This window comes from Chelonoidis abingdonii, chromosome 19 (assembly GCF_003597395.2).
Source record: "Chelonoidis abingdonii isolate Lonesome George chromosome 19, CheloAbing_2.0, whole genome shotgun sequence".
NCBI lineage: Eukaryota > Metazoa > Chordata > Testudines > Testudinidae > Chelonoidis > Chelonoidis abingdonii.
In genome coordinates, this window is record NC_133787.1 from 23,759,252 (window position 1) to 23,786,239 (window position 26,988).

At 46.2% G+C, this 26,988-nt stretch overlaps 1 protein-coding gene across 2 annotated transcripts in view; it reads right to left on the reverse strand.

Annotated features, from left to right (window-relative positions):
- Positions 1–26,988, reverse strand: part of PEPD (peptidase D) — a 243,908-nt gene that overhangs the window by 38,723 nt on the left and 178,197 nt on the right. For both annotated transcript variants that reach the window (XM_075073631.1, XM_075073630.1), the window contains one exon: positions 13,743–13,891. In XM_075073631.1, the coding sequence (XP_074929732.1) occupies positions 13,743–13,891 (149 nt within the window). The remainder of the gene's footprint in view (positions 1–13,742; positions 13,892–26,988) is intronic.

Here is a 26,988-nt window from a genome sequence, read left to right on the forward strand (position 1 = left end):
CATAAATCACATTGCCTAGAAGAACCCAAATGCAGCAGACTAGCTAGCTGTAACCTCCGTCAAGAAGGGGGCTGAGTTCTGCAGTCACTGTTCAACAGGCAGAACTACTCTCCCGAAACAAAATCAATTCTTGATGTGACACTGAGTGATTTGTGAAGGTGCAAACCGAACTCTACACTTTTCAGATAAGGGCACGTTACAGATACATGCGACTGAAGTTGCCACCCTTTGCCTTAGCCCTGAAATATCCGCCATCTCATAAGACAATGTACAATCCTATCTATTTAGGTAGGATGTGAGCTGAAGTGGCCCAACCTTTAGATTTTTCTTCAAAGATCATAAACATTGTATTGGACCATCAAAAAGGTTTATTTCTAAGCGGGGACTGCCTACTCTCTTGATATCCAGGACATGCAGCTCACCTTTTCAGGACAGCTTAGGGCTTTGGGGAAAATAGAGGCACTGATATGCATCAACTTAGGTGAAAATTTTGGATGAAGCCTAAATACCACCTTGTCCCTGTACAAGTTGTTAAAGGGTGACCTGACCCCATAACAGCCAGTAACTCAGAAATCCTAATAATCAAGGTTACAGCCGTTAAGACAAAAAACTTTCCACAAGCGGTGGCATGTGAGCGAGTTCACATAGGATCAAAGGACCTTTCACATATTTAGTTAGCACCTAATTGAAATTTCAAGAAGCATTTTCCCCATAACATAAAAGGAAGTGTCTGAAATTAGACTATAAACTCTTAAGGGAAGGTACTGTGCTTTCCCATGTGTTGTACAGCACCTAGCACATTGAGACCCCAATCTTAACTCAAGCCTTTGGGTATTTCTCCAGCACAAATAAGAAATGACAGTGATACAACTTGCAGGCCCTTGCTAACTCTGGAGCAAAACCTCAGACACTGGCTCTGAGTTCTAACATGCAAGTCCACATCTGGATGACCTCAGTCAGTAAAGATGCCACTGAGGGTTTGAACGTCCACTCAATAATCTACCCCCTCAACTTAGGTCATCATTCATGGTGGTTTTTGTACCTGCCAGAGGGGGTTTCTTTGTTTTGGACTCACTGTTCCCATGGATTAATTGCCTTTTGATATGACAAATGACCATGTGCTCACTCTGTTGAGGTATTACAGGACTACCATATTGTCCATGACTGAGAACCAGCCCAAGCGGTCCTCAGCACTAGAAAATTTATGTGGAGCCTCAACTCTGAAAGGCTATCAACAGTCAAGTTTACTAATTAAGCTCCTCACACTATACCAGAGACATCTGTGTCTATCATTATCGGAGGCGCTTGGTGTAAGAACTTTTCCTTGACTAATTTCCCCAACATTGTTCATCATAGGGAAGTCTGACCTTCTCAGAGGGGGATTCTGCCAACTCCATCTGGAGAGGTAGAGGGGACACGGGGTTAACTCTTTTGGAAAGGAGAATGGAGGGCTCAAGGGATATGCCCACACCCCTAGATGCCAATGCCAACTTTGAAAAGTTCTGTGGCCACAAGACTTCTATATGTAGCTCTGTAAATGCAATGTCATTAGGGAGAATAGCTTTCACATTGCATATAAGCTGGCTTGGTGAACAACTTTTGTGCATATCTGGAACAATTTCGCATATTTTACTGAAATAAACAACATCAATCATCAAATATGCCCAGCTGCCCAACTAACGTCTGATTGCAATTTCAGTTCAGTGGGGACTTGAGACACAATCTTGTTAAATCATATAAAAGTACAGATAGGGAATTGAATGGTAGCCAAGTTGGCCTTAGCTGTTGCTTGTGAACAGTTGACTAGAGAAAGAGGAATTTAGGACAATGGACCTTACTGAAAGAAGTGTAATTCTCTTAATATCATATGGTGTATCATACGGTGGGAAAATGAAATCAAGAACTAGAGAGCTACTGAACAACACAGAGTAGTCATTTTTGAAAATGTCTATACATTTAAAAATAATGTTTGGAATGTGATTGTATCTCACTTTACAGAATAGATGTAGGGCCTACAAATTAAGCATCGTAGAGTATTTAACTTAAACAGGGAGAACAATGGAAGGTGCACTGTATATCCCTTATTATCTAGAACATTAATTCCAAGTAGTTTCAAAGATCTAAGTTTTAATATAAGAAATGAAAAGTTTCCATCTATCAACCTGAGGTCTAAAACAATAATACATTTAAAAGATGTAATGTCACCAGCATTATGGCCTCAAGAATTGGGATTTGGCTTGTAGATGTGTATTTATTAACGTCTTCTAAATACTCATTACTATGACCAAGTAAATACCTTTATAAGTCACCTGAAACAACGGTGGTGGCATAACAACTATCATTTGTTATAATCTTATAAAACATACCATTCCAGCGGTTCTCAAACTGTGGGTCAGGACCCAAAGTGGGTCACAACCCCATTTTAATGAGGTTGCCAAAGCTGGTGTTAGATTGCTGGGGCCGAGGACTGAAGCCCAAGCCACACCACCTGGGGGCCAAAGCCTGATGGCTTCAGCCTGAAGTGGTGGCACTCAGGTTACAGGCGCCCCGCCCCACCTGAGGCTGAAGCCCTTGGGCCTTGGCCCCCACGCCCGGAGCAGCAGGGCTGAGGCAGGCTCAGGCTCTGGTCCTCCCTCCTGGGGTTATGTAGTAATTTTTGTTGTCAGAAGGGGGTCACGGTGCAATGAAGTTTGAGAACCCCTGGATTATTCTATAGAAATTTCCCAAATACCACAGTTTTCAGCAGTCTGGCTACTGTGTGGTGGGTCACTACTGGAACATTACCAGCCTTTAGGTAACAGTATTCCCAGGAGGATGGTAAAGGGCTTTTCAAAGTTGGGCAAGTATGAACTTGTCTCTGACACAAGAAAACTAAAGCACAGAGAGGTGAAGTGGCTTGCAAAAGGTCACATAGCAAATCAGTCCTAGAGTGAGGAACACAACTGCAGTCCCTTGGCACTAAGCAACAGACCATGCTGTCTACACAGTTTTGTTGTCTTCATTACTAATGGGTAACATTTTTATTTGTATATCATAGGTCATCTTTTCCTTTTATTCACATCTCTTCATTAAACTGGGATTTCAAAGTGGTGTCAGAAGAGCAGTCCTGTTGTGAGATCATAATTATTTACAAGAATTCTTTGAATATTTTAGGTTAATGGGAGAGGGCAAACAGAATGCAGACCTTGCTATTTAATAACTCCCTCCAATTTTTGATGAAGAGTTTTACTGGTTGCTGAAACATAGTGAGTCTAACCCCTACCCTAAAAACCCCCCAATGTATAGGAAAACTAGTTTACAAATCCAAGAAAGTGGCTGCAAAAGCTAAGGATATTTGTATGGGATCAACACTAAGGCTCTGATTCATCAAGGTATATAAGCATGTGCTGACATTTAACCACATGAATCACTGAACTCGGTCCCACGCTTGTGTAAGCACCTTGCTAAAACAGGGCCTAACCAAACAATAAATCATAGAATCAGAACTGGAAGGGACCTCGAGGGGTCATCTAGTCCAGCCCCCTGCACTTGCGGCAGGACTAATTATCTAGACCATTCCTGACAGGTGTTTGTCTAACCTGCTCTTAAAAATCTCCCATGCTGGAGATTCCACAACCTCTGTAGGCAATTTATTCCAGTGCTTAACCACCCTGATAGTTAGGAAGTTTTTCCTATTGCCCAACCTAAATCTCCCTGGCTGCAATTTAAGCCCATTGCTTCTTGTCCTATCCTCAAAGGTTAAGAAAAATATTCTGTCTTCCTCCTCTCTGTAACAACATCTTACATACTTGAAAACTGTTATGTCCCCTCTCAGTCTTTTCTTTTCCAGATTAAACAAACCCAATTTTTTCAATCTTCCCTCATAGGTCATGTTTTCTAGACCTTTAATCATTTTTGTTGCTCTTCTCTGGACTCTTTCCAATTTTTCCACCTCTTTCCTGAAATGTGGTGCCCAGAACTGGACACAATACTCCAGCTGAGGCTTAATCAAAGTGGAAGAATCACTTATTGTGTCTTGCCTACAAGACTCCTGCTAATACATTCCAGAATGATGTTCACTTTTTTTGCAACTGCGTTATACTGTTTACTCACATTTAGCGTGTGGTCCACTATGAAACCCATATCCCTTTCTGCAGTACTCCCTCCTAGGCAGCTATTTCTCATTTTGTATGTGTGCAACTGATTGTTCCTTCCTAAGTGGAGTACTCTGCATTTGTACTTAGTGAATTTAATCCCATTTACTTCAGATCATTTCTCCAGTTTGTCCAGATCATTTTGAATTTGAATCCTATCCTCCAAAGCACTTGCAACCCCTCCAAGCTTGGTATCGTCCTCAATAGTAATTATAAATATCCATTTAAACATGCCTATATCTTCATTAGTTTGGAGGCAGAAACAACCTATTTGGAAGTACTTGTATTTTAGGTGAATGTGTATGAGAAGATATTTTATTACGATACTAGTTCTTTGTGTCCATTGGGGCTCTTACTACTGCCCATTATTATGTTTTCCTGAAACTTCTCACTTTAAAACCTTGCTTTCAGTTGCTTATAACTTCACCAAAGCTTAATTATTTGGGTTAAAATTTTCCATTGGAGGTGACTGCCTCCAGCTGTTTATTTTATTTTATTCTATTACTTATTTTCAAATTTCAGTCAAAGTGTCTCAGTCATTTCTGAGAATGAGGCTAGAGAAAGATATATTTTGTCCTTGTTAAAAAATTCTGGAGACCTTTTCTTTGAGAAGTTCTAGTGCCTCCATGCACTGGAGCAAGGTCTTGAAATGTGGCAGGAGCTGGTCTGTGTGTCAGGAATGGGCCTTTTGCTGTTCAGAAAATCTGCCCAAACTTGGCTAATTTAAAAGCCTTTGAGAAAAACTGCAGCTTGTGCGTGCTCAGTCCAGACTTGAAAGAGCATGCAGCTAAATTCCCTGAAGATTCCATCTGCAATGAGCAGGACCCGCGTTAGACTTGCTAGGGCTCAGGGCAGAAACTAAGGAGTAGGCCCCACCGGCCAGGGCCAAAGCTGAAGCCTGAGCCGCCACCTAGGGCTGAAGCCTGAGCCACCTGGTGTCTCTGCTCCCCCCATCCCCCAAACGTTCCTCTGTGCTCCCCTAGGAGAGTGTGGCCCCTCCACCAGCTTGCAAACCTCTGCTTTAGTGTGATTTAGTTCCATTTTTAGAGATTACTGTAATATTTGCATTACCCACAGTGACTCTGTAGATGTGTTGTAACTTAGCTTTGTTGGGCCCCAAGCAATTGTCCTACTTGCTGCCTCCTAATGCCAGCCCTGGCAATGAGTATGCTCAAGCCCTCTCCAACTTCTTCTGCAATTGCTGCTCTGGTCTGCGGAGGGGTAGGCCAGGTCTGTGTCCAGAGATTGGAACTGTAAGCAGGAAGAGACTTTCTCCTGTGCTCTTGGTATGGAGGAAGCTGCCTGATTCAAATGCAAAGGTGACAACAGTACTCTGAAAAATCATGACTTAGGCATCTCAAACCCAAAATTAATGGATACTTTTGACCTTAATCTCTCTGCCTCAGTTCCCCATCTGTAAAGCGGGGATAATACTACACCTTCACCTCACAGGGGTGTTGTGAAAATAAACTAGTTAATATTTCTGAGTACTTAGATATTATAGTGATGAGAACCACTGAAATTAATGAGGAAGTTAATAATTCTCTCTTCAGAGCAGGTGCAGCAAATAAGGCATGGGGCTGTACACTTAATAATGAGGATAAAAATATATAATAGTGCATAATGTGCACTTAATAAGGCAGGGGTTCTCTGGCAAAAATTGTATGTGATCATGTATCTGTGTGTGTGTGTGCGCGCGCGCGCATATTAAGATTTGTATTCGAGATACAGATATTTGAAGCGAATACCTGATGAATCATGAAATAATTAAATTATGTAAATTTCAGGACTTTATATATATATATATTTCTGTCCCCATATTTCCCTTCTGATTTTTTCCATAGATTTAGCTGAGATGGTTATGAAACATTAAGAATATAACATAAGTAGAAATGCAGTTTCTTTCCATTGCTATTTTTAGAATATTTTATCATTAACCAATCAAGAAAATTGAAACAAATGTCTGCTCTAATCCCATTCAAACGTCCCTTTTTGAATTTTTTCCCCACAACTACTATTCTTCAAACTTTCATTTTTAATCAACAACGCAGTTACATTTTTTTTTCTTGGTAATACAGCTATCGTCAAGTGGTTCCAAGGTTGCTGCTTGTGCAATAGAATTGAATATGCCTTTTTTCCTACAGATCAGTTTTTCTGGCATAATTGCTGTTGCACTTGAGTTACAATTCCATCATGATGGTTTCTCAATTTGCAGAACACAGTATTTGCAACCCACACGGATTTTTTATGTTCTGTTTTTGGATTGGAAACTAGGATATACAAACTTCTGAATTATATGTATTTTGACCCACACAGAGAACAGAGTCAAATGAATGCTTTGCTACAATAGAATCTGAAGCTTTGGGAACCTTCTGAAGTTATTCTTTAATAGCACATTAGATTTAATAGAAACAAACAGAAGCAAAATCAATTTTCAGAGATGATATCACTAACCTCATTTGAGGGCCAAAGTTTCAAAAGTTAATTCCTAAATTGCACCAGTAAAAATCCTGTACACACTATTTTGCAGTGCTAACTTTCTTTAGCAGCACATATTCTCCATAAAGATGACGTGATGTAACCAAAAAGAGCATTTATTTTATATCTTTATATAGTAATAAAAGACGGTTACTCACCTTTGTAACTGTTGTTCTTTGAGATGTGTTGCTCATATCCATTCCAAGTAGGTGTGCGCGCGCCGCGTGCACGTTCGTCGGAAGAATTTTCCCCTAGCAACACCCGGCGGGTCGGCAGGCGCCCCCTGGCGTGGCGCCTTTGCAGCAGCAACCGCATATAACCCCTTGTCGAACGCCGTCCGCTCCTCAGTTCCTTCTGCCGGCTACTCCGACAGTGGGAAGGAGAGCGGGTGTGGAATGGACATGAGCAACACATCTCAGAACACACAGTTACAAAGGCGAGTAACCGTCTTTTTTCTCTTCGAGTGCTTGCTCATATCCATTCCAAGTAGGTGAATCTCAAGCCTTACCTAGGCGGTGGGCGTGGAGTTGGAGACTGTCGAATGCAAAACAGCCAAACCAAGAGCTGCATCGTCCCCTGGACTGTTGCATCAAGGGCGTAATGGAGCAGAGAAGGTGTGCACGAGGACCACGTAGCTGCACGGCATATGTCGTGGAAGGAACACGGGCGAGAAAGGCAAACGACGGGCCTAGGCTCTCGTGGAATGTGCAGTCACTCGCCCTGGAGAGGCGTGAGCTAACTCGTAGCACTGTCCTAATGCAGGCCCGTAAACCCAGGAGGGAGTGTAGGCTCTGCTCTCTACGGGATGCGTGAGGTTTAGGATAAAGACGGAGGAATATGTCTTGGTTAAGGTGAAAGGAGGAGACCACCTTGGGAAGAAGCCGGATGCGGGCGCAGCTGCACCTGTGTCCTTGTGGGAATATCGTGTAAGGTGGTCCGCCCAAGAGCGCGAAGCTCCGAGACTCTCTGGCCGAGTAATGGCCACAAGGAACGCCACCTTCCATGAGATACAGGAAAGAGCAGTTGCCAAGGGTTCGAAGAGGTGCCATTAGCCCGAAGAAACAGATTGAGGTCCAGGAAGGGCGGGGCAGCGGACCTAGGGGAACAGGCGCTCCAGGCCCTTGAGGAACCTCGAGACCATGGGTGAGAGAAGACGGAGAAAGGCCTTCTCCTGGTATAGAACGTTGAAATGGCAGCTAGTGCACGCGCAAGGATGAGAGCGCCGAGGCCTGTGTTTGAGGTGCCATAGGTATACAAAATCACATGGATGGGACCTGTGTAGTGGTACTTGTTGTGTCTGACACAACAGGAGAACCTTTCCACTCTGCCACGTAGTGAGCTCTGGTCGCAGGCCCTGCTTCCCAGGACACCTGTTGCACTGGGGTAGTAGCAGCCGCCAGCTCTGAAGCCGCTCAACCAGCCAGGAACCATGCCGTCAGGTGGAGGATTGGAGGTCGGGATGGAGAAAGCCTGCATGGTCCTGGGATACAGGCTGATGGATTGGCAGGAGAACGGGGCTGGTATTGATAGTCCAGCAGCGTGGTGTACCAGTGCTGGCGAGGCCACGCTGGGCATGAGGAAATTACGTAAGCTTGTCCATGCGCAGCTTCACCAGGGGACTTTGTGCATGTGGCACTAGCGAAACGGTGGGAAAGGCATATAGAGCTGGGTCAACCATGACAGGAGGAAGGCTCTGAGATCGAAACCGGGGCGAGACCGCAAAGGAGCAGAACCTGGGGCACTTCTGGTTGCTGCGTCGAGGCGAACCAGGTCGATCTGGGGAAAACCCCACCTCCGGTTAAGAGAGAGAATGGACTATGTCCGGGCGGCAGGGACCACTCGTGGCCAGAAAGGAACCTGCTGAGGTGGCCCGCCTAACCATAAGCTCTGGACCCCTGGCGAAGAAGGAGGCCCACCAGATCCCAGTGAGCATGGGCTATACAAAATTCCACAGCCTGATCGGCTCCTAACAAAGAGGAGAAGAGCCGGGTCCCTCCCTGCTTGTTTAGATAGTGCAGTCGCAGTGGTGTTGTCCCATGAGCACAAAGACACAACGCCTCTGCAGGTGACGAATAAAGGCCTGACGGCGTAGGCGGACCGCCGCCAGCTCCCGGAACGTTTATGTGCACAACAAGCTCCTGACGGAACCAGAGGCCCTTGTGTCCGATAGAGCACCCATGCTGAAGCTCCCCAGACCAGAGAGGGATGCGTCCGTGTCATGATAAGGACGGCTTGCCCTGGGGTGCACACGGCAGCCCGCACAACACCAGGGAGGGGTCCTTGCCACCCAGCGGAGGGAGTGCACATACGCTCTCTGGCAAGTGCTGACGACATACGCCATCTGCTGCCCTGCGTGGGCGGTAAAACAGGAGGCTAACCACATCTCGCAGGGGGCGAACGCCGATAGCTTGGCGTCTATGGTGACAAAGGTCAGGCCGCAGCATGTGAACCGAGGAGGCCTGAAGGAACAACCAACAGACACTGGGCCGAGGTCGTGGGAAGCACGAGTAGGCTGTATAGACGGAGAACTCCATTGGCCTGGAACCGGCTGGGTGGAAGCGAGGTTGTCGGATGCGGGGAGGCCAAAGAACAGCCCCAATGCAACTTCTATCCTCTGAACTGGTATGAGGACTGGACTCTGCCGAAATTGCAAGCAAGAGCCCAAAGTTTCGACCCAGTTCCCTAATAAACTCCGCTATGTGCAGCGCGACCTGAAGCCTTTGAAGACCCACGAACCAGCCAGTCCGTCCAGGTAAGGCCAAGACACATATGCCTTGCCCGACGGAGGAAAGCGGCCACTCACTCGGCCATACGCATTTTGTGAAACGCCGCGGGGCAGAGAAAGTGCCGAAGGTCAAGTCGACCTAGTTGAATGGAAGATGGCGGTCCCCCGTACCACACAGCGTAGATTAGCGTCGGTGTGCGTGGGTAAAATTGAAACATGAAAGTACGCGTCCTCAAATCGTCGAGAGCCAGCGAACTAGTCTCCCGGATCCAGGGACGGGATATACAACGAGCCCAAAGACACCATCGCGGAACCTTCAATCCATTTAACGAAGGCGTCCGATCGCCGGAGAGCCAGGATTGGTCGGAAGACTCTCCTTTCGACATATTTTGTTGGGAATTAAAAAATAGCCGGGAGTAAAACCCTCTGCCCGAGCTAGATCTCGAGGGTACATCCTCTCAGTGGCTCCGATTTTCTCGAGCAAGTGTGTGGCACCTCCCTGAGCAGAGGAAGATGCCGTCGGAGAGGGGTCCCGAAAGAGGGACGAGGCAGGGTGGTGGAAAGGAGCGGGCAAACACAACTGAAGATGGTAGCCCAAACTCCACCTGTGCGTGAAAACCCAACGATCCGAAGTTAGTCCGGGTCCAGCGCCCGGGAGGAGGGAGAAAGGTGGTGGAAACACCAGGAAAGGAGTCCGGGAACGGACTGGTGCTCTGCTCTCGATCGCACCACCTCAAAAGTTTGTTTCGGTCGTCCGAGGCGGTGGCCTGGTGGAACCGTTATTCTTGTCCCCCTGGTGAACCATGACTGGGCGTCTCCGGTTACTTCCGGCCTCGCCTTCTGTTAAAGTCCGCGACGAGGGCCGTGGTGGGGGTAGGGGGCTGAGGTTGTGCCCGAAAGGACCCGCCGCCTTGGTCTGTGGTAGTGGTGCATCCCAGGGAGCACAATTAGATCCGCGAGGTGCCTTAAGGGCTTTGGCAGCCTTGGGGTCCATTTAATTAGATGAAGAGGCCTGCCCACCAATATGGGAGGTCTTGAATCGTGCCTGTGCAGTTCTGGAGGTAATCCCGGAGACCCTCAACCACGAAACTCCTCCTCATGTGGGACCTCCCAGACCCGCGCACGGTCTAACCGCCCGAAGCTGCGGTTCGAGCGCCGGCCCTGCAAGGAGGATTCTGGGAGATCGTCTTCCCTCCTCCAGGAGGCTCTAAGAACTCAAGGGCGCGAGGCTAGCGGGACCCAGCTCAGTGAATTTGGCGATGGACCTGGCCTAGTATTTAAAATGTAGCCTACTGAAGCACACGCTTGTTCCGGTGGCTACAATTGCAACCTCGTCCAAGACGCGAACCACCACACCCACGATAATAAACCGGACCCCGCCAGAGTCATACACTTAAGCAGAAGACCCATCAAGCTCCCCCAAGTATATCGCGGCTCTCTATAGCGGCTGAAGCCAGGCATCTCAGTGTCTAGATACTCCAGATCCAAGGAGCCCGCCAGAGTTGTTGCGTAGCAGTCACAGTAATTAAAACTTCAGAGGAATGCCTGGTTGGCCATCGGCGCTCCCTCTCGTTCACCTAGATTGTAACGACAGAGAGCATGGAGGAGGATGGGTGTAGAGTAGCCGTACCCTTTAGAGGTACCATGTACGGCCTCTCCACGCCTCTGGCCGTTGGAGGGATGGACGCCGAGACTGCCAAGATAGAGTCCGCTTTTCCTGAATGGAGCGGATATAAGGGCAGGGCTACCCGCGTCGGGCATCGAGGACAGGATGTCCACGACAGGGTCCTCCACTTCCGGGAACCTCCCCGCTGGAGCGTTGATCGCTCAATCGCGACGCGGTACTTACTTCGGGCCCGAAGGTCAATGGTGGGCGGCCCGAAGTAAAAGTGCCCACCCACCGCCTCATCCGTGAGGAAGGACGAGGAGAGACCGGGGAGCGCAGGCTCCTCGTGAGCGTTCTTGTTCCTAAGCGGGGGGCCGTTCTCCTGGGCGGCTCTCCTGGGCGCGGTGGAAACGTCTTCCCCCCCCCCGTTCCCCCCCTCTCCTGGGGGAGGGCGACTGATGGAGCCCTCACAGGACCCGACGGCAGAACCTCGCAGATCTCAGAGGCCGTGGGTGGGATCGCCTTGGGCTTGGTGTACGGCCCAAGGCGACAGAAGGACCACTGCGGCGGTGTCCATCCCCTGGTGTTCTTGGGGGAAACGGGTGTGTGGATCCAACATCGCCGTAGAGAAGCGATGTCCTGGGCGGGAAGAACCCGAGGGGTGTCTCGACGGCCAAGGCGGAGCGATAGCCCGTACAGCTGCGTGCCTGACGTCACTTTCGCACGGGAGGAACGTAACCGCGGAATCGATACCGGTGTCCGAGATCGGAAGCGGACCTACGAAACCAGCAACGGTGCCGGAGGTCGACCGGGATCGGGTGTAACGATGGTAGGATGGGCTCCCGTCGGGAGCGGTGCCGGGAGGTAGACCGTCGTGCCGAATGCCGGTCCAGGGAAGCGGAACCTGGAGCGGTGCCAACGAAGCTACGACCGGCACGCCCGAGCAGTGGAAACGGTGCCGGGCGACTGCAAGCGGCGTCGTGAATACGAACGGCGGTGCGAAGCAAGGACGTCGACGATCTCAGATCCGCACCGGTGCCTGTCCCGCTGCTTCCTAGAAGAGACACTGGCTCGAAGCATAGCCGGCTCCCCCATTGACGAAAGGACCCGCACCGCGGCGTGCCGGGGGTTGAGCGCAGGGAAGGCTTCAGATTAGGGCTATCAGTTCCCTCGCCGTTCGCAAAGGTCTCCGGCATAGTGGGAACAGGCGAGCTCGCCAGGGCTTCGCCCGGGAGCTTGTCTTGCCCGACTCGACGGGCTTTCCCTTTCCTGGCCGGACGTCGACGGTGCCGGATAACACCGGTGCGTGGCAAGATGGCGGTTGCCGTCGGCCCACGGTTCCCAGCTCTAGACCTCGCGGTGCCAGAACCCGCCCCGCACGAAGCCTTCGCCCTCTTCCGCTTTAGGCTGAAAGGCGGCCAGTGCCGGGCGATTTCCTGCGCTGGCAGACTGCTTGGGGCGCGTCTCTGGTGTACCGGCCATCCCGGTGCCGAGGAAGAACTTCTGCCGTGCGCGACTGCGGTGCGCTCGGTCCGAGCGCGGGTCAGGCGGCCTCCATAAGGAGCTCTTCACAACGGGAGTCCGCTCCCTTTGTCCTTGCTTGAAGATTACAGATCCGGCCACCCTGTCCGACGTGGGATTCCCTGGCACCTTCAGGCAACGACATTGGTCTCCCCGTTGGATCGGCCCACGCAGGCCGACACTGTTTGAAACGGGAGAGCAGCATGAGCCCGGATCCCGGAGGCGAGGAGGATTAACCCTCAGCTCAAAACTATCATACAAAACTACTACTAACAACTATACTAATACGTACGAAGATCATACACTCAACTACAACTATAACGTGAACTGGATCCGAGAACGGGTGAAACACTAGGGAGGTGGTGTCTGCTCAAGTCCGCCCTCCACTGTCCAACGACCACACGGGGTAGAAGGAACTGAGGAGCGGACAGTCGACGCTTGTATACATGCGGTGCCGCAGCGCCACGCCAGGGAGCGCTGCCGAACCCCCGGGTGTCTTGCTAAGGGGAAAACTTCTTCGACGAACGCTGCATGGCGGGCGCACCACACCTACTTTTGGAATGGCATTAAGCAAGCACTCGAAGAAGAAATTATTATTATTATCATAGTATCTAGAAGCCCTAGCGCTCTCTCTCTTTCTCTCTCTAATATTCTGAAAATAGTTCTTTACTGGTATCTCTAACTTCTGTGAAAGCTAGTCAAAGTCCCAGTTCTACAACTGGAGAGAAATATTATTTTCTACAGAAAAAGTAGCTGCTGATTTTTGTTGTGTATGTAAATTCTTTTTCTAGAGCCTGTCACATTAGGGGTTTGTAATCCTATGATTTTCTTTGCATAGTAACACTTGGAAATGGAGGTAGGAAAAAAAAAGCAGAAGTGAAATGAACAAGGACTTTCAGGAGCCAAAAAAGGCTGGCAATGCTCACTAAAATCCCCACAAAATGATGCCAATTTAAATTGATATAACTACCACCACTGCCACCTTTAAGGTATTCAGAGAAAAATGAATATTAATTAATACAGAAATTTCTCAACGTATGTTATTTCCTGACAATACTGGGCTGGATGAGCAATATATATGATCATTTCTGTACTCCACTAATAGCTATTTAAACTTAGCAATAGGACTCTCACCATACAATTTTATTTTTATTAAACTATGATCTGGTGATCAGTTTCTTGCTTTTTCCAACCCTTTGAGTCCCAGCATAATTGTTTTGACAGCTTGAATGCTCCCACTAAGCATGTCAATTTCTGTTGTCATATAGCAATCTTTTACCTGGTTTGATTGCCTTCATTACAGCACGAGATGACTTAAGCACTGCTTCATAGATGACCCTCTGGTCAGGAGTGAACTTTCCATTGGCTGGAAAAGTGCAGGTAATGTCAGAAGCATAGCAGTAATATTCTCCTCCCATGTCAAACAAGCTGAAAAGAAAAGGGGGAAATGTGAAAAATGAAATGCCACAGTAGTAGTAGTAGAACAAACATACATTTCTTTACATTTGTGGTTTAAATAAAGCCAGATTAGGCCAAAATTATCATCACCCAAAAGCGCTGTTCTGTGACCTAAGTGAAATGAGTTGGTAGTTGCACAGTATTTCCTCGTAGGCAGGTATTCACATCACAGAGAACATGAACAGGCACCCTTGCCGGAAATTTCAGCACAAGGCAAAAAGAATGAATGGGGACAAAGGCAGTTCCTTTAAAAAAAGATTTAAAGGCATCCATGGCAACCTCTCAAGTTATAGCTCCTCTGACAAAATGAGATATTTTTTGTGATTTTTTTTTAAAAATGAATCCTGTGTGCATCTCAGTTTCCCACTGTACTTTGCAATGCTATCCAGTAGGGGTGGTGGTAGAGAAGGGCTCTCAGGGCATCCCAAGAGACAATTGGAGTGTGTGTGTTGCCTTGCTGCCTGGAATGCAATGAATGGGTTGTTAAGGAACTGTCTGGAACCTGCTGAAACCAACCCATATCAGTGCAGAATCTGAAAGAGACAATGGGAAACCCCAATGACCAGATCATGCCCACCTACAATCAATGACCAAGAAGAAGGAGGTTTTCCCTTCACCTCTCAGCAGGGTAGCTGAACAGAGACCAGCTCGAACAAAAGGACTGAGAGGTGACAAGCAAGGTATAAAGAGGGTGGCTTCTGGAAGAGGCTAGCTTCTCTCACCTGGGACTGACAAAGGGGTCAGAGAAGAACACAGCCTGAAATAGAATCCATTACAGCCTGGCTAGTGGATTGCTCTGGCTTGGCAGAATGGACTATGTCTTAATGTTTATTTCTCTGTGCTAACCTAAGGAATTCTGATGCTGTGTTCCAATTAACTACAAACTCCTATTGCTTTAGAAATGTTACCTGGTGTCACTGCAAACAGTTGATGAGGTACACTGGTCCCTGAAGAATGTAAATGTCTGTCTCTGACCAGGAGCTCAGTGTGAAGCAGAAGTGTTTGTGCTAGAGACTCAGTCTTGGAGGAGGTGAGGCTGCATGGCCTACCCTGAAGGAAAAATGAGACCCTTTGCAGTCTCTACTACTGAAGGGATTCCTCCAAGAGACTGTTTAAAAGCTAGAGTGTAGCACCGATCCTGTGGAGCTGTGACAACCCATATGACCAATTTTTCAGATGAAGAAACATCTACTTGTATCTCACTGAAAAGAAGCTAGGGCTTTTGAGGGAGGCCAGCCCCAAAACTTAATAGAGTATAAACATAAACATTAAGACATAGTCCATTAAACTATGGCCATTTGCATCTAATTGTCAAAATCTATTTCTTGTTTAAATTCAGTTTCTCTGTTAAAGGTTGAATGCCACTGCTCTGAACACTCATGTCCCTTTAGGACAAATTTGTCCAATAGGACTTTAAGAAACACATTATCTGCATTTTGAGGTGAACCAACCAGAAGAGAGCATTTAATACATCTTTCTGCATCAAAGACAGAAAACACTGGAGGTTTTTTTTCTTTTTTAAGCACTTAATAGGAACAGTTTTACTGGGACAATAAACCTTGTGCTGCCCTTTGAGAAATACATTTATTCCACATATGAATCCGCATTTACCATTTTAGGACTACAGCTTAATTCTTGCTGATTCCTAAGTGGTACTCTGTGTCCTTGTGACAGCCAGATTACACATTTGCAATACTGTGCCAGTACAAGCCTTTCTGATATGGCACTGCCTCAGTTTTAGCAAACCTTAAAATTCAGCAGCAAGGCTTATCACCCCCAATCATCATCCATGTAATGGGTGCTCTGTCACAATCAATATGACATTGTATGGTCTTGATCCTTAGCACCTGAATTATCTCATTTCCCATGTAATGAGCCACAGTTGGATATCTGCTGATACAGGTCTTCTCACTGCTCCTATGCAACTATTACTATTTCAAACAATATGGATTTTAGAGCTTTCAGCTAGTGTGTGTAAAGTTACTGAATTCTCTTTCCCCAGCCGTTCATAGTGGAGTCAATTAAACAAAATACATTTGTCCTATTTTGCTTTTTTCCCCTTTTCTGTTTCAAAACTCAAATTCTTTAATTTACATTATCTGTGCAATGCTGTGAGGTACTTTGGTATAAAGAGCAATATGTAAGCTCGTTTTATTATTATACAACCAAAGAGGAACATCTTTAGTTTCAACCAACATTCACCCAGTGGGCTTCAAGTGTTATAAACTTGTTAAGCGTCTATAGCATCTCCTTCTATGATAGCCAGAGCCCTGTATGTTCCACAGCACAATGGGACTAGACTCTATATTAAGCACTTTTAAAATCTGCAGCATTGTCAATTGATCGTATCTCCATGAAACAGAATAACCTTCATTCCAATTCCATTCCACCCCAAACATACATGATTATGGCTCACAGTTGAAAACACTCAGTCATGAAATATTTGTCAGTGATTATTTTCAGCAATTATTATTTTTGATGCTAGGTGGTTTTTTTGGGCTGTGTTCCCCACATGCTGGGGGAGAGGGGAAATTATAGTAGGCTCAGTGATTCATCTTTTCAGCTCCCCATTCATTGGCTGCTGCTTTATCCTCTAGGCAGCCTAGCTGCCTAAACTGCATTCCTGGCTCCATGACCCTTTCCCTGGTTCTATAGAACAAGTGAAGGGAGAACGCACTATAATATAATTAATTAATTAATTAATTCTCCTCTGTGGAGAAAGTTACAGAAGAGGACACTCGCAAGCAGGTCTCAGGAGGGCAGGGAGATAAACAAAATACTGGATGCCTGTCCACTGCAATAAATGCATAATTTTGTTGTATTTTGGAAAAATGTCACACTCCATGGCTACACAATACTGGAGGCCAAGGGTTACCAGGTGAGGTGACTGGGACAGTTATCATCTATCATTCATTCTCTCAGGAGCTATGAAGGCTCAGGATGGACTCAAAAATGTGAACTCTTTGCAACCATAATTATTAAAAACTTGTTTTTAACTGGACACAGGGCTTCTGGATCACAAGGGCTTCTGGATCATTTGCCTTAGAATTCATCCCTTGCCAACATCCTTGATTTTGTGATCACGGAATAGATAAGAGTCCTGATACTACCAAAAAAAGAAAAAACAAACATTTGAACATATTAAATTAAATTGGATTCAACTAAGTATTTGCTAGAATTAAATATGAATCTTTTAGGTGGCAAATGTACTTATCAAGAGTCATTAAAGTACACTCTGAGGGTGAAAACCTGGCCCCATTCAAGTTAATGGCAACATTTTCATTGATTTCAATGAGGCGAGGATCTCATCCTGAGTTAGTGTATTATAAACAAATTGTATTAACCCCTTAGCTCTCAAGCAACATGTGCTTCTTTATAGGCATGCATATAGGTCTCTCTTGGGTTTTTGGTAAGATATTCAGGCAACATTTTTGAGACACATTCACTTCAGGTTAGTCTATACTACAAAGTTTTGCTGGCATAGCTATGTTGACTAGGAGCATGAAAAAAATTACACCCCCCCAGCTGACAATGCTTTGCTGGCAAAACCACTAGATGCAACTACGCTGACAGATGAGTGTGCTGTTGGCTTATATAATGTTGTTCAAGGCTATTGGTGTAGTTCAGTGGTCCCCAACCTTTTCCGGGTGGCGGGTACTGGACGATGAGCCACCGAGGACCATGGCCAGCGGCCAATGCATCTGCCAAAATGCCGAGAAGCGGTAACATCAAAAGGCATCGCCACTGAAATGCTGCTGAAAATCAACGTCATTTCAGCGGTGATGCCTCTTGATGATGCCGCTTTTTGGCAGCATTTCAGTGGACGCTTGTGTCATAAGTAGATAGGTAAGGGTTAATTTTCTTTTAGCTGTAAAGGGTGAACAAAGGGGGAACCAAACACCTGACCAGAGGACCAATCAGAGACCTGGATTTTTTTAAAGTCTGGGAGGGAACTGGAAACATGGGGGTCTTTTTTGTTTTCCTCGGCTGTGAGTAAAACAACTTTGCTAACTCTAACTCCATACTCTTTCATATTCTACCTATCAAGTGTGAGTACAAAGGAAACAAAGTAATAGGGCTGTTATGTGCTTTGATTGTATTTACATGGGTGTTGATTGCTGGACTGGTTTTAAATTGGGCTAATTTTAAATCAGACTGTTTATTCCTATTTTCTTATAAGCCACTATCCCTGTAATTGATTTCTTAATGCAGAGTGTAGTATATGTAAGTTCTTGTCTTTTTTTTTATACTAAAGTTTCTTTTTAAAACTTGTGGAGTTTCTTTTGCCTCAGTGAGGCAAAGGAAAAGAAATTTTCTGTGCCAGGTACTCTGTCTCCTCTCTGGTGACAGGCCGAGGGGGGGGGGGAAAGCCCATGCGCTGTGGTGTTAACTTTCCTATTGTCCCCAGGGCGGGGAACAGGCTACGGGGAAAAGTTAGAGGAGAGCCAGATCAGCTCTGTTTCAATGTGTTTGGAGGCTTGTCTCTTTGATTACGGCAGAGGAAGTTAAGTTTCCTGGTATTGTCAATGTGAAAGAGATTGCATCAATGCCCTAGCCCTGCTCAGAGCTCGTGTGTTGGATTCACGAGTTAACGATCGAGGACCCAAGGGGAGGGAGGGAGATAATTCCCTGGTTTGCCGGTAGGGAGACTCAGGGGGGTTCTGGGTCTTGGGGGGGGTCCTCCAGGGACGAGTTGGGGAGGCCAGAGAGGGGGTCCCTCCCCAGGAACCCTGGGGGAATCCGGGTTTGATTAAGGCAGCGACTATCAGAGCCAAGTTTTGATGTTCTGGTAATAAGCTTGGGAGGTTCACATGTAAGCACCCAAATTTTGGACGCTAAGTGTCCAGATTTTGGGACAGAGGCTTTACCAACAGTGGTGAGCAGCGGTAAGAGGAAATAAACGAAAAATCCAGAAGCCAGTAAGCCAGTAGCTACATATGTTTTCTTTTTTCCTGCTAGGGATCAGCAGGGAGAAGGGTTTGGTTTTAAAAGCAGCAGATAGAAAGTTTTTCTGCCTGCGTTTGTCAGTTTGCATTTTTAACACGAGTATTTAAGAAGAACCATACGAGTCTTTTGTTAAACAATTGGGACTTAAGTATCCGCAGCCAGCAAACGCTACACATGGTTAAATTACAGTAGCTTTCTGTTGGTTCAATTGCTTATCAAACGAGCCAGCAGAGCAGTCAAGCCAGTTGCTAGGCAGGACTTCAAGAGACAGAAAGCCGGCAAATTCGGCAACAACCACCAGAGGGCCCCACAACACAAGAAACAGGTGACCATGAGTTCCAAAGAAGAGCAGAAAAAGGAAAGAGCCCACACAAAAAGCCATAGACAACGAAAAGATAAACATAGCGAGACAGCGGAAACTAATTAAGGCCGAACAAGACGCCCAGGATGCAACTCAAAAGCCCAAAAAGGCACGATCACGAAAGACAACTTCAAGAACGAGAGCTGGCCGCCCAAATAAAACAAAAAGATGATGAGGTGGCCTACCAAAGAAAAACACATAAGAAGAGGCAGCCCTACGACGACAAATGGAAAAACTACAAAAGAAGTGAAGAGAGGAGCAACAGAGAAAGGCATGAACGGAGATGGCGCAGTAGGCAAAATGCTCCAGCCTCCTAACCCTAACGGCGCCAGTTGCTGGTCAACCGCAAGGAAATTTCCCAACTACAAGGCAGGTGATGATCTGGAAACCTTCCTTAGAAAATTTGAAACGGTCGGTGTATTGGGTACAGCATCCTGAAAACCAGTACATGCTAGAGCTGAGGCTACACCTCAGTGGACCTTTAGCAGACGTGGCGGCTAAAATGCACCAGGGAACAAATAAGAACCGATTTATAAAACTGTTTCAAACCCAAGCACAGATCCAGAATGGGGATTAACCCGACTCACGGCCCCGTCGGTGGTTCAGAAACCAAAGTGGAAACCAGAGGGGTCATTTTCCCGACCACGCCTACTACGTGGACGCATTGTGACGCCTGCGAAAATAAAATAAGGAAACAGCGGTTCAAACGTTTCAAGAACTGCGCCACCCTCATATACATGGAGCAGTTCTTGGATCTGGTGTTCCTGAGGACCACACGTACATCTAGATGGAAAACCCAAAGCTCTCACCGATGGGTTGGGGGGGGAGACATTTGAGCCCAAATGGATTTAGGAGGTGGTCAGAAAGGCAAGAAAGCTACTGTAAAGGGAGTGAAACCCAGGGACCACACCAACAAGTAAACCTCTACAACCTTGAGGGCAACCCAAAACCCACCTTACAAACCAAGGAAAGCCACAGACACCCTAACCTTCCACTCTCACCAGTCTTCAGTACTTACCTCAGTCTCAGTGGACCCGTATCTGGAAGATGCTATAAGTGTAATCGAACGGGACATATCAAGCCAACTGCCCAAGGCAACTGCCCGAATAACCCACCCGGTGCAAGTCATGACACCCCAGCAAGACCTAAGATCCCCAGCCCAGATACCTCTCAATCCCTTGAGCGAAGGGAAATTTGAGAGTGGGCGAAAGAAGTTTACCGGTGGAGAGACATGGGGGCACAAGTGCCAGCTATCCACCAAGTCCTTCGGTCAATTCCCCCCAACTCATCAACCCAAGGCCAATGACCCATTTACCCCTTCATGTCTAACAAGCTGTGTTCTTGCTACATGCTGATTGGTCCTGTCCAGTACAAAAGGCTGTCAGGATTGTGAGACTTTTGCAAGTTTATGACATTATTCCATTCCCAGTGCGACTGGGGAAACTGGCCAACCAAAGTGAAGGCAGTCCAAGAGAGTGGGATGGTTACACGCAGCCAAACAGGCAAGCTTCCAGACCCTTCCTGTTCTAAGCCGTCCACAGAGAACCTGTTTCTGTGTTACCAGAGCCCAGATGAGGTAGTGACCGGATCCCATGTCAACGGCTGAACAGCCACCGCACCTCCAGTCCCAGACCCAGAACTGGAACAGAACCAGCCACCAGCAGCAAGAAGTGCAACCACACCTTCAACCCAAACGTCCAGAAGGGACCAACGAGCCTGAACTGCAGAAGCAACAGACAACCAGCAACCGAAGAGGCTCAAGGCAGCAGCCTGAAATACACAGGTGCACAGCGGTACAGTCGTACATCCAGCTAAGATACAACCCTATCATCTACATCCCTTCCAGAGGACCAAAGCCAAGTCCCCAGGTCTGAGGAAGAACTGAAGTCCCCAGCCTCAAGGAGAACGTTCCCAGAACTGAGCAGGAGAGCGATGACAGCCCTTCAGAAATGCTTGGGTGGCGGCACGGAGCCAACCACGCCCTCAGCTCTTTCTGCACAGAATCGTGGTTTGTTAATAGCACCAAGGACTTATTATCCAAAGAATCTTTCTGGTGTGACACACAGGAAGAATGGGCAGCCGCACAACGGTTGTGGTTCCAACTAAGTAAGGGGGAAGCCTGCTTAGCTTAGCCCATGTTCATCCATCCAAGTGGCCATGCTGGTGAACAGACCAAAGACAAGGTTGGGGAGCCCTTCTACTGGGAGGGTATGGGAAGGAAGTTGCCCAGTAATGTCACAGTCTTGTGAGGTGTGCCAAAAGTGGAAAGTCAGAATGTGTCAAGGCCCCCTCTCAGCACCTCCCCATAACTTGAGGTCCATTTCAGCGAGTAGCTGTGGATATATCTGGGTCCTTTTCCGAGAAGGCTCCCAGGGGAAAGCATACGTACTGACTTTCGTCGACTTTGCTATCCCGATGCAGAAGCAGTGGCTCATAGGTAACACCAGAGCTTAAAGCTGTGTGCGGCCCGTACCGGACATTTCGCCAGGGTAGGTTTGGCCATCCGTATCCTTCGCGATCCAGGATCTAATTTCCTGCAGGCACATGAAAGACCCTGTGGGAAAATATGGGGAATCACTTGTTTGCCACCACCGTACACCATCCAACCAATGGCATGGTGGAAGGTTTAATGGATTTGGTGGCCATGATCTGTAAATTCGATGAATACTCCCACGACTGGGACCTAGTGGTTGCAGCAGTTGCTCTCTTGCTTACCGGGCTTACCACACATCCCAGTTCTAGGGTTTTTCACCCGTTTGAATTGTGTCATGGCCATAGATGGTTAAGGGGCCATACAGTGGTGAAGCACCAACTTGGGAGGGTTTCCCTCTTCCAGAGAACTAACATATTCTGGACTTTGTCAGCAAACCTACAAAACACCCTCTGACATTCTGTGCCCTTGCTAGAGAAGAAACCTAAAGGATACTCAGAAGAGCAAAAGGCCTGGTATGATAAACATCCAGAGACCGTTCCTTCAAGAAGGAGACGCCCGGTGTTATGGTCTATGAAGCGCAACAGCGCCCCATAAGAGTGGAAGCATCTGATGCGAGGCGCCATTCACGGTCCAAGAGCGCCTGGGAGCTGTTAAAACCTCATCAGCCTTTTCCATTCCTCACTAAAACCCAAAGGTATACCAGTTTAATATCTCTCAAGCCCTTTTATCACGAGACTTTACGGTTGTTCAGTTACAGTCTATGGGAAGCAGGAGACCTGAGTGGCCTGATGGCGGTCTACTATGACCGGGAAGGAAGACGGCGGCGTGGAAGAGGTGAACTCTCTAACCACCCTGGAAACGTCGTGCACGGCCAACAAATCCAGAGAGGCTGTGCACCAAGCTTCGCACCATTGTTCTCAGCCCACTCCAGGACGGACTGAACGGCATGTACCACTCCATGACCACAGGTATGCTCACCCAATTAGAACACCACCCTTATGAGGTGCTCCGCCCACGCACAACCTGCTTAAAGGTGGGAGATAGAACTGCTACAAGATGGGCTATATCCGCTCATTCTATCAGTGCATGGCACTCCAGTGGTTTCTGGTACCCCAAACCAGATGGGAAATAGCTTTTTGCGTTGGACTACCTAAGCTAAAAACGCGTAACCGTTCAGACAACTAATCCAATGCAACGCAACGGACTGACTATTGGAAAAGTTGACGTGCCAGTCATCTCCCACAATAGACTTAACCAGGAGGTACTTGGCAAGTACCACTAGGGGAAACCTGCCAAGGAAAGGTCAGCATCGTCACCCATGCGGGTGGTATAGAATTTAATGTACTTCCTTTCGGGCTGCGAGATGCACCCGCCACCTTCCAGAGGCTGTAGATGGTTCTACTAGCCGACTGGGAATTGCAGTTTGCCTACCTCGATGATGTGGCCAATTTTTGCAGACTCCTGCCCGAACACCTAGAACACCTGGAAAAGGTCTTTGACCCGTATCAGGCAGGCAGACTAACTTGAAGGCCAAAAAGTGTCAAATAGTGCCCAAAAACAGAGTGACTTACCTGGGACACCAGGTGGGTCGAGGAACCATAAACCCCCTACAGGCCAAGGTGGTAAGGCTATCCAAAGTGGCCTTCCAAAGTCAAAGAACAGGTTCCAATCTTCTTAGGCTGGCCGGTACATACAGGCGATTTGTACCACACTACGCCAAATCACTGCACACTGACCGACGTGACCAAGAAGCCCCCAGCCAACTACAGTTAAATGGACTGATGAGTGTTAGGAAGCCTTTACCCAACTTAAGGCGACGCTCACGTCTGACCCTGTACTAAGGGGCCCCAGATTTGACAAACCATTCTTAGTAATCACCGGTGCACTGAGCGTGGTATAGGAGCAGTTCTCATGCAGGAAAGGACCGGATCAGAACTTCCATCTGTCGTGTTCTCAGGCAGACTATCGGAGAGGGAAAGCACTGGTCAGTCAGTGAAAGGATGCTATGCCATTGTGTACGCCCTGGAAAAGCTATGCCATACGTTTGGGGACGGCGGTTCAGCTCAAAACTGACATGCTGCGCTAAAGTGGCTTCATACAGCCAAAGGAACAACAAGAAACTCTTTCGTTGGAGTCTAGCTCTCCAGATTTTGATTTTGAAATTCAACACATTTCAGGAGCTTCTAACAAAGTAACGGATGCACTCTCCCGCGAGAGTTTCCCGGAATACACTGGTTAAAAACTTTTCCTTAAGATGTAGAAGTCTTGTAGTTTACATGCTTACTAGTAATGTAAAGGGCATGTGTTGTTTACTCTGTTTAGTTTAAGTTCTCAGTAGAAATCGCCTCCAGGAAATTTTACACTGTCTGTGATTTGGGGGGCGTGTCATAAGTAGATAGGTAAGGGTTAATTTTCTTTAGCTGTAAAGGGTGAACAAAGGGGACCAAACACCTGACCAGAGGACCAATCAGAGACCTGGGTTTTTTTAAAGTCTGGGAGGGAACTGGAAACTTGGGGTCTTTTGTTTCCTGCGGCTGTGAGTAAACAAGCTTTCCCCTAACTCCATCTTCTTTCAGTGAGTACAAAGGAAACAAAGTAATCGCTGTGATGTGCTTTGATTGTATTACATGGGTGTTGATTGCTGACTGGTTTAATTGGGCTATCTTTTAAATCAGACTGTTTATTCTATTTTCTTATAAGCCATATCCCTGTATTGAGTTCTTAATGCAGAGTGTAGTATATGTAAGTTCTTCTTTTTTTTTTATAAGTTTTCTTTTTCAAACTTGTGGGAGTTCTTTTTCCTAGTGAGGCAAAGGGGAGAGGAATTTCTGTGCCCGGAGCTCTGTTACATCTGTGACAGGCTGGGGGGGGGAGGGAAAAGCCATGCGCTGTGGGTTACTTTCCTATTGTCCCAGGGCAGGAAAAAGTTACGGGGAAAGAAAGAGAGAGAGATCAGACTCTGTTCCTGTGCTTAATGGCTGTCTCTTGGAGAGACGGAGACAAGTTTCTTGGTATTGTAATGTAAGAGATTGCATCAATCCTCCTAAGCTTGCTCAGAAGCGGAACAACGGAGAGATGAGGGAGAAGGGAGGGTAGATCATTCTTTTGCCGGTAGACTCATACTTCTGAGTCTGGGGGTCCCCAGGGAAAGTTGGGGAGCGAGAGGGGGGCCCCAAGGAATTTGGGGGAACCCAGGCTGATAGTAGCCTCAATACTATCTGGTGGCAGCGAAATAAGATCCAAGCTAGGTATAAGCTTGGGGAGGTTCACAGTAAGCGCCCAGATTTTGTACGCTAAGGTCCAGATTTGGGACAGAGTTTACCACAGCTTGTCCGCCAGCCAGTACATGGGCACACATAAATGCCCCAGCAGGAGCCAGGGCGCCCATGGGCACCATGTTGGGGACCACTGGTGTAGCTGATATCCTGGCCAAAGAACTTCTGCAGACTTATGCTGCATCTCCACTAGGGGCTTGTGGCTAGCTGTAACCACATAGGCTCTATAACTATAAATCAAGTTAAATACCTTTGTACTAGTAGCCACTGACATAAATTAAAGTTTGTGCTTTGATATTTTAGTTCTACAAAAGTTGCTGTAAGGGAGGTTATTTATTTTAATATTAATAACGTAAATAACTTACTTTGCAATAACTTAATACATACATTATTTGACTGAAATCTGTTCCATTCTTTTGTGACTATACAAAAAGCTGTAATAAAAATAATGTGTAGAAAGATGATACTAGAGACACCAGATAAGGCCTATTTCAAATCACTCAAATGACCAAAGAGGTCACACCAGCATATGAGAAGGGAATAAACAAGTACTGTGTGGGAAAGACATTACATATCCACTGAGATTGATATTATCAAATATACAAAGCAAGTAGATATCTGCCAGGGTCTCAAATCTTGTGGTTAGGTTATAGTGAAATAATTACAGTATGAGTTAGTACCAATCATAATCTTACTATTAACATCTATATTGAAATTCATAGAATATGACAGATTGTGTGTTTTGGTTTGCATTCTACAAGGCAACAGTTCTGGTCCTACAGAAGACAAAGTTAAGTTTCGCCATTTGTAGGGGAAAATAACTATTAAAGGGTAATATTCAAAGGAAAAAATGGTGCGTTCTCTTTGATTCTTTATGATGTATGGGTTTAAGTTTGTTTTCTGCTTGTTTTTTAACCCTAGAAATATCAGACCTTATTTTCACTGTTTCAACTAATGGTCCCCCATGAAGGGCCCCAGAAACAAAGCAAGAGCTCAGCTGTTTATTGAAAAAAATGAGAGTGCTGAATCATTAACAAAGATCTCTCTGTCCAAGAGTTTGTGAGGTGTTCAAGTTAAATAGGTTTTAATGAAAAATAAGAGGTATGAGATTTTTAATAGTCTGACTATAAATCAATTGCTTATTTTAAAAAAATAAATTTAAGATTAAAATACCATAATCCTACAAGTTCTCCACTTGCATAGGAGGTTTTTAAGAAACAAGTAGAATTATATAACCAAACTTACTTGCAGTTTGTCTTTATGTATCAAATGAGCAAGTACCCCAGTTATTTTTTCTTTATAAGGTCACCTTAAAACGCTGAGTCAGAACATAAACAGCTCAATTCTCTAGCTCAGATGGGACTATTCTGGGACCCTGGCTTTTGAGATAACTAGGGACAGATGGCTAAATCTTGTGTCGTAAAGTGCCTTGTGGCTAAGCCAATGAATATTTTATATCTCCAATTAATAAACGAATTATAATTTAACTTTAATACAATGGGTTAAAACTGAACAGTCATAATTACTACTTAATGTCATATTACAATAATGCCCAAAGACCAATCAGGCACTGCACAGATATATACAAAGATGAGGTTAAATAGGTTTTAACAAAAAATAAGAGGCACAAGATTTTCCATAGTCTAAAAATCAATTGCTCATTTTAAAAAAAAATGATTAAAATGTCATAATCCTACTAATTCTCCACTTGCCATATCCCAACGAGTTTACAGTCTAAATGCATAAATCAGACTGTAAATCCATGCTCTGTGTGGGAAAACCTCTGTGTCCATGCAAGACTCCACTGAAGTCAATGTTGCTTTGCCTGGATGCAAGGGTCCACCCATGCAGAGCCACTTGTAGGATCTGAGTATTAGAAATAAAACTCTTGTTTGGAAGATTCAGCTATGAGAATGTAGGCTCATGTTATTTAGGAAATTTTCGCATAGCTAATCATTGTGTGTGTGTGTGTGTGTGTGTGTAAATAAACACATGATATTTTCTAAAATTATACATGTTAATTAAAATGTGAAATATATTTTTAAATATA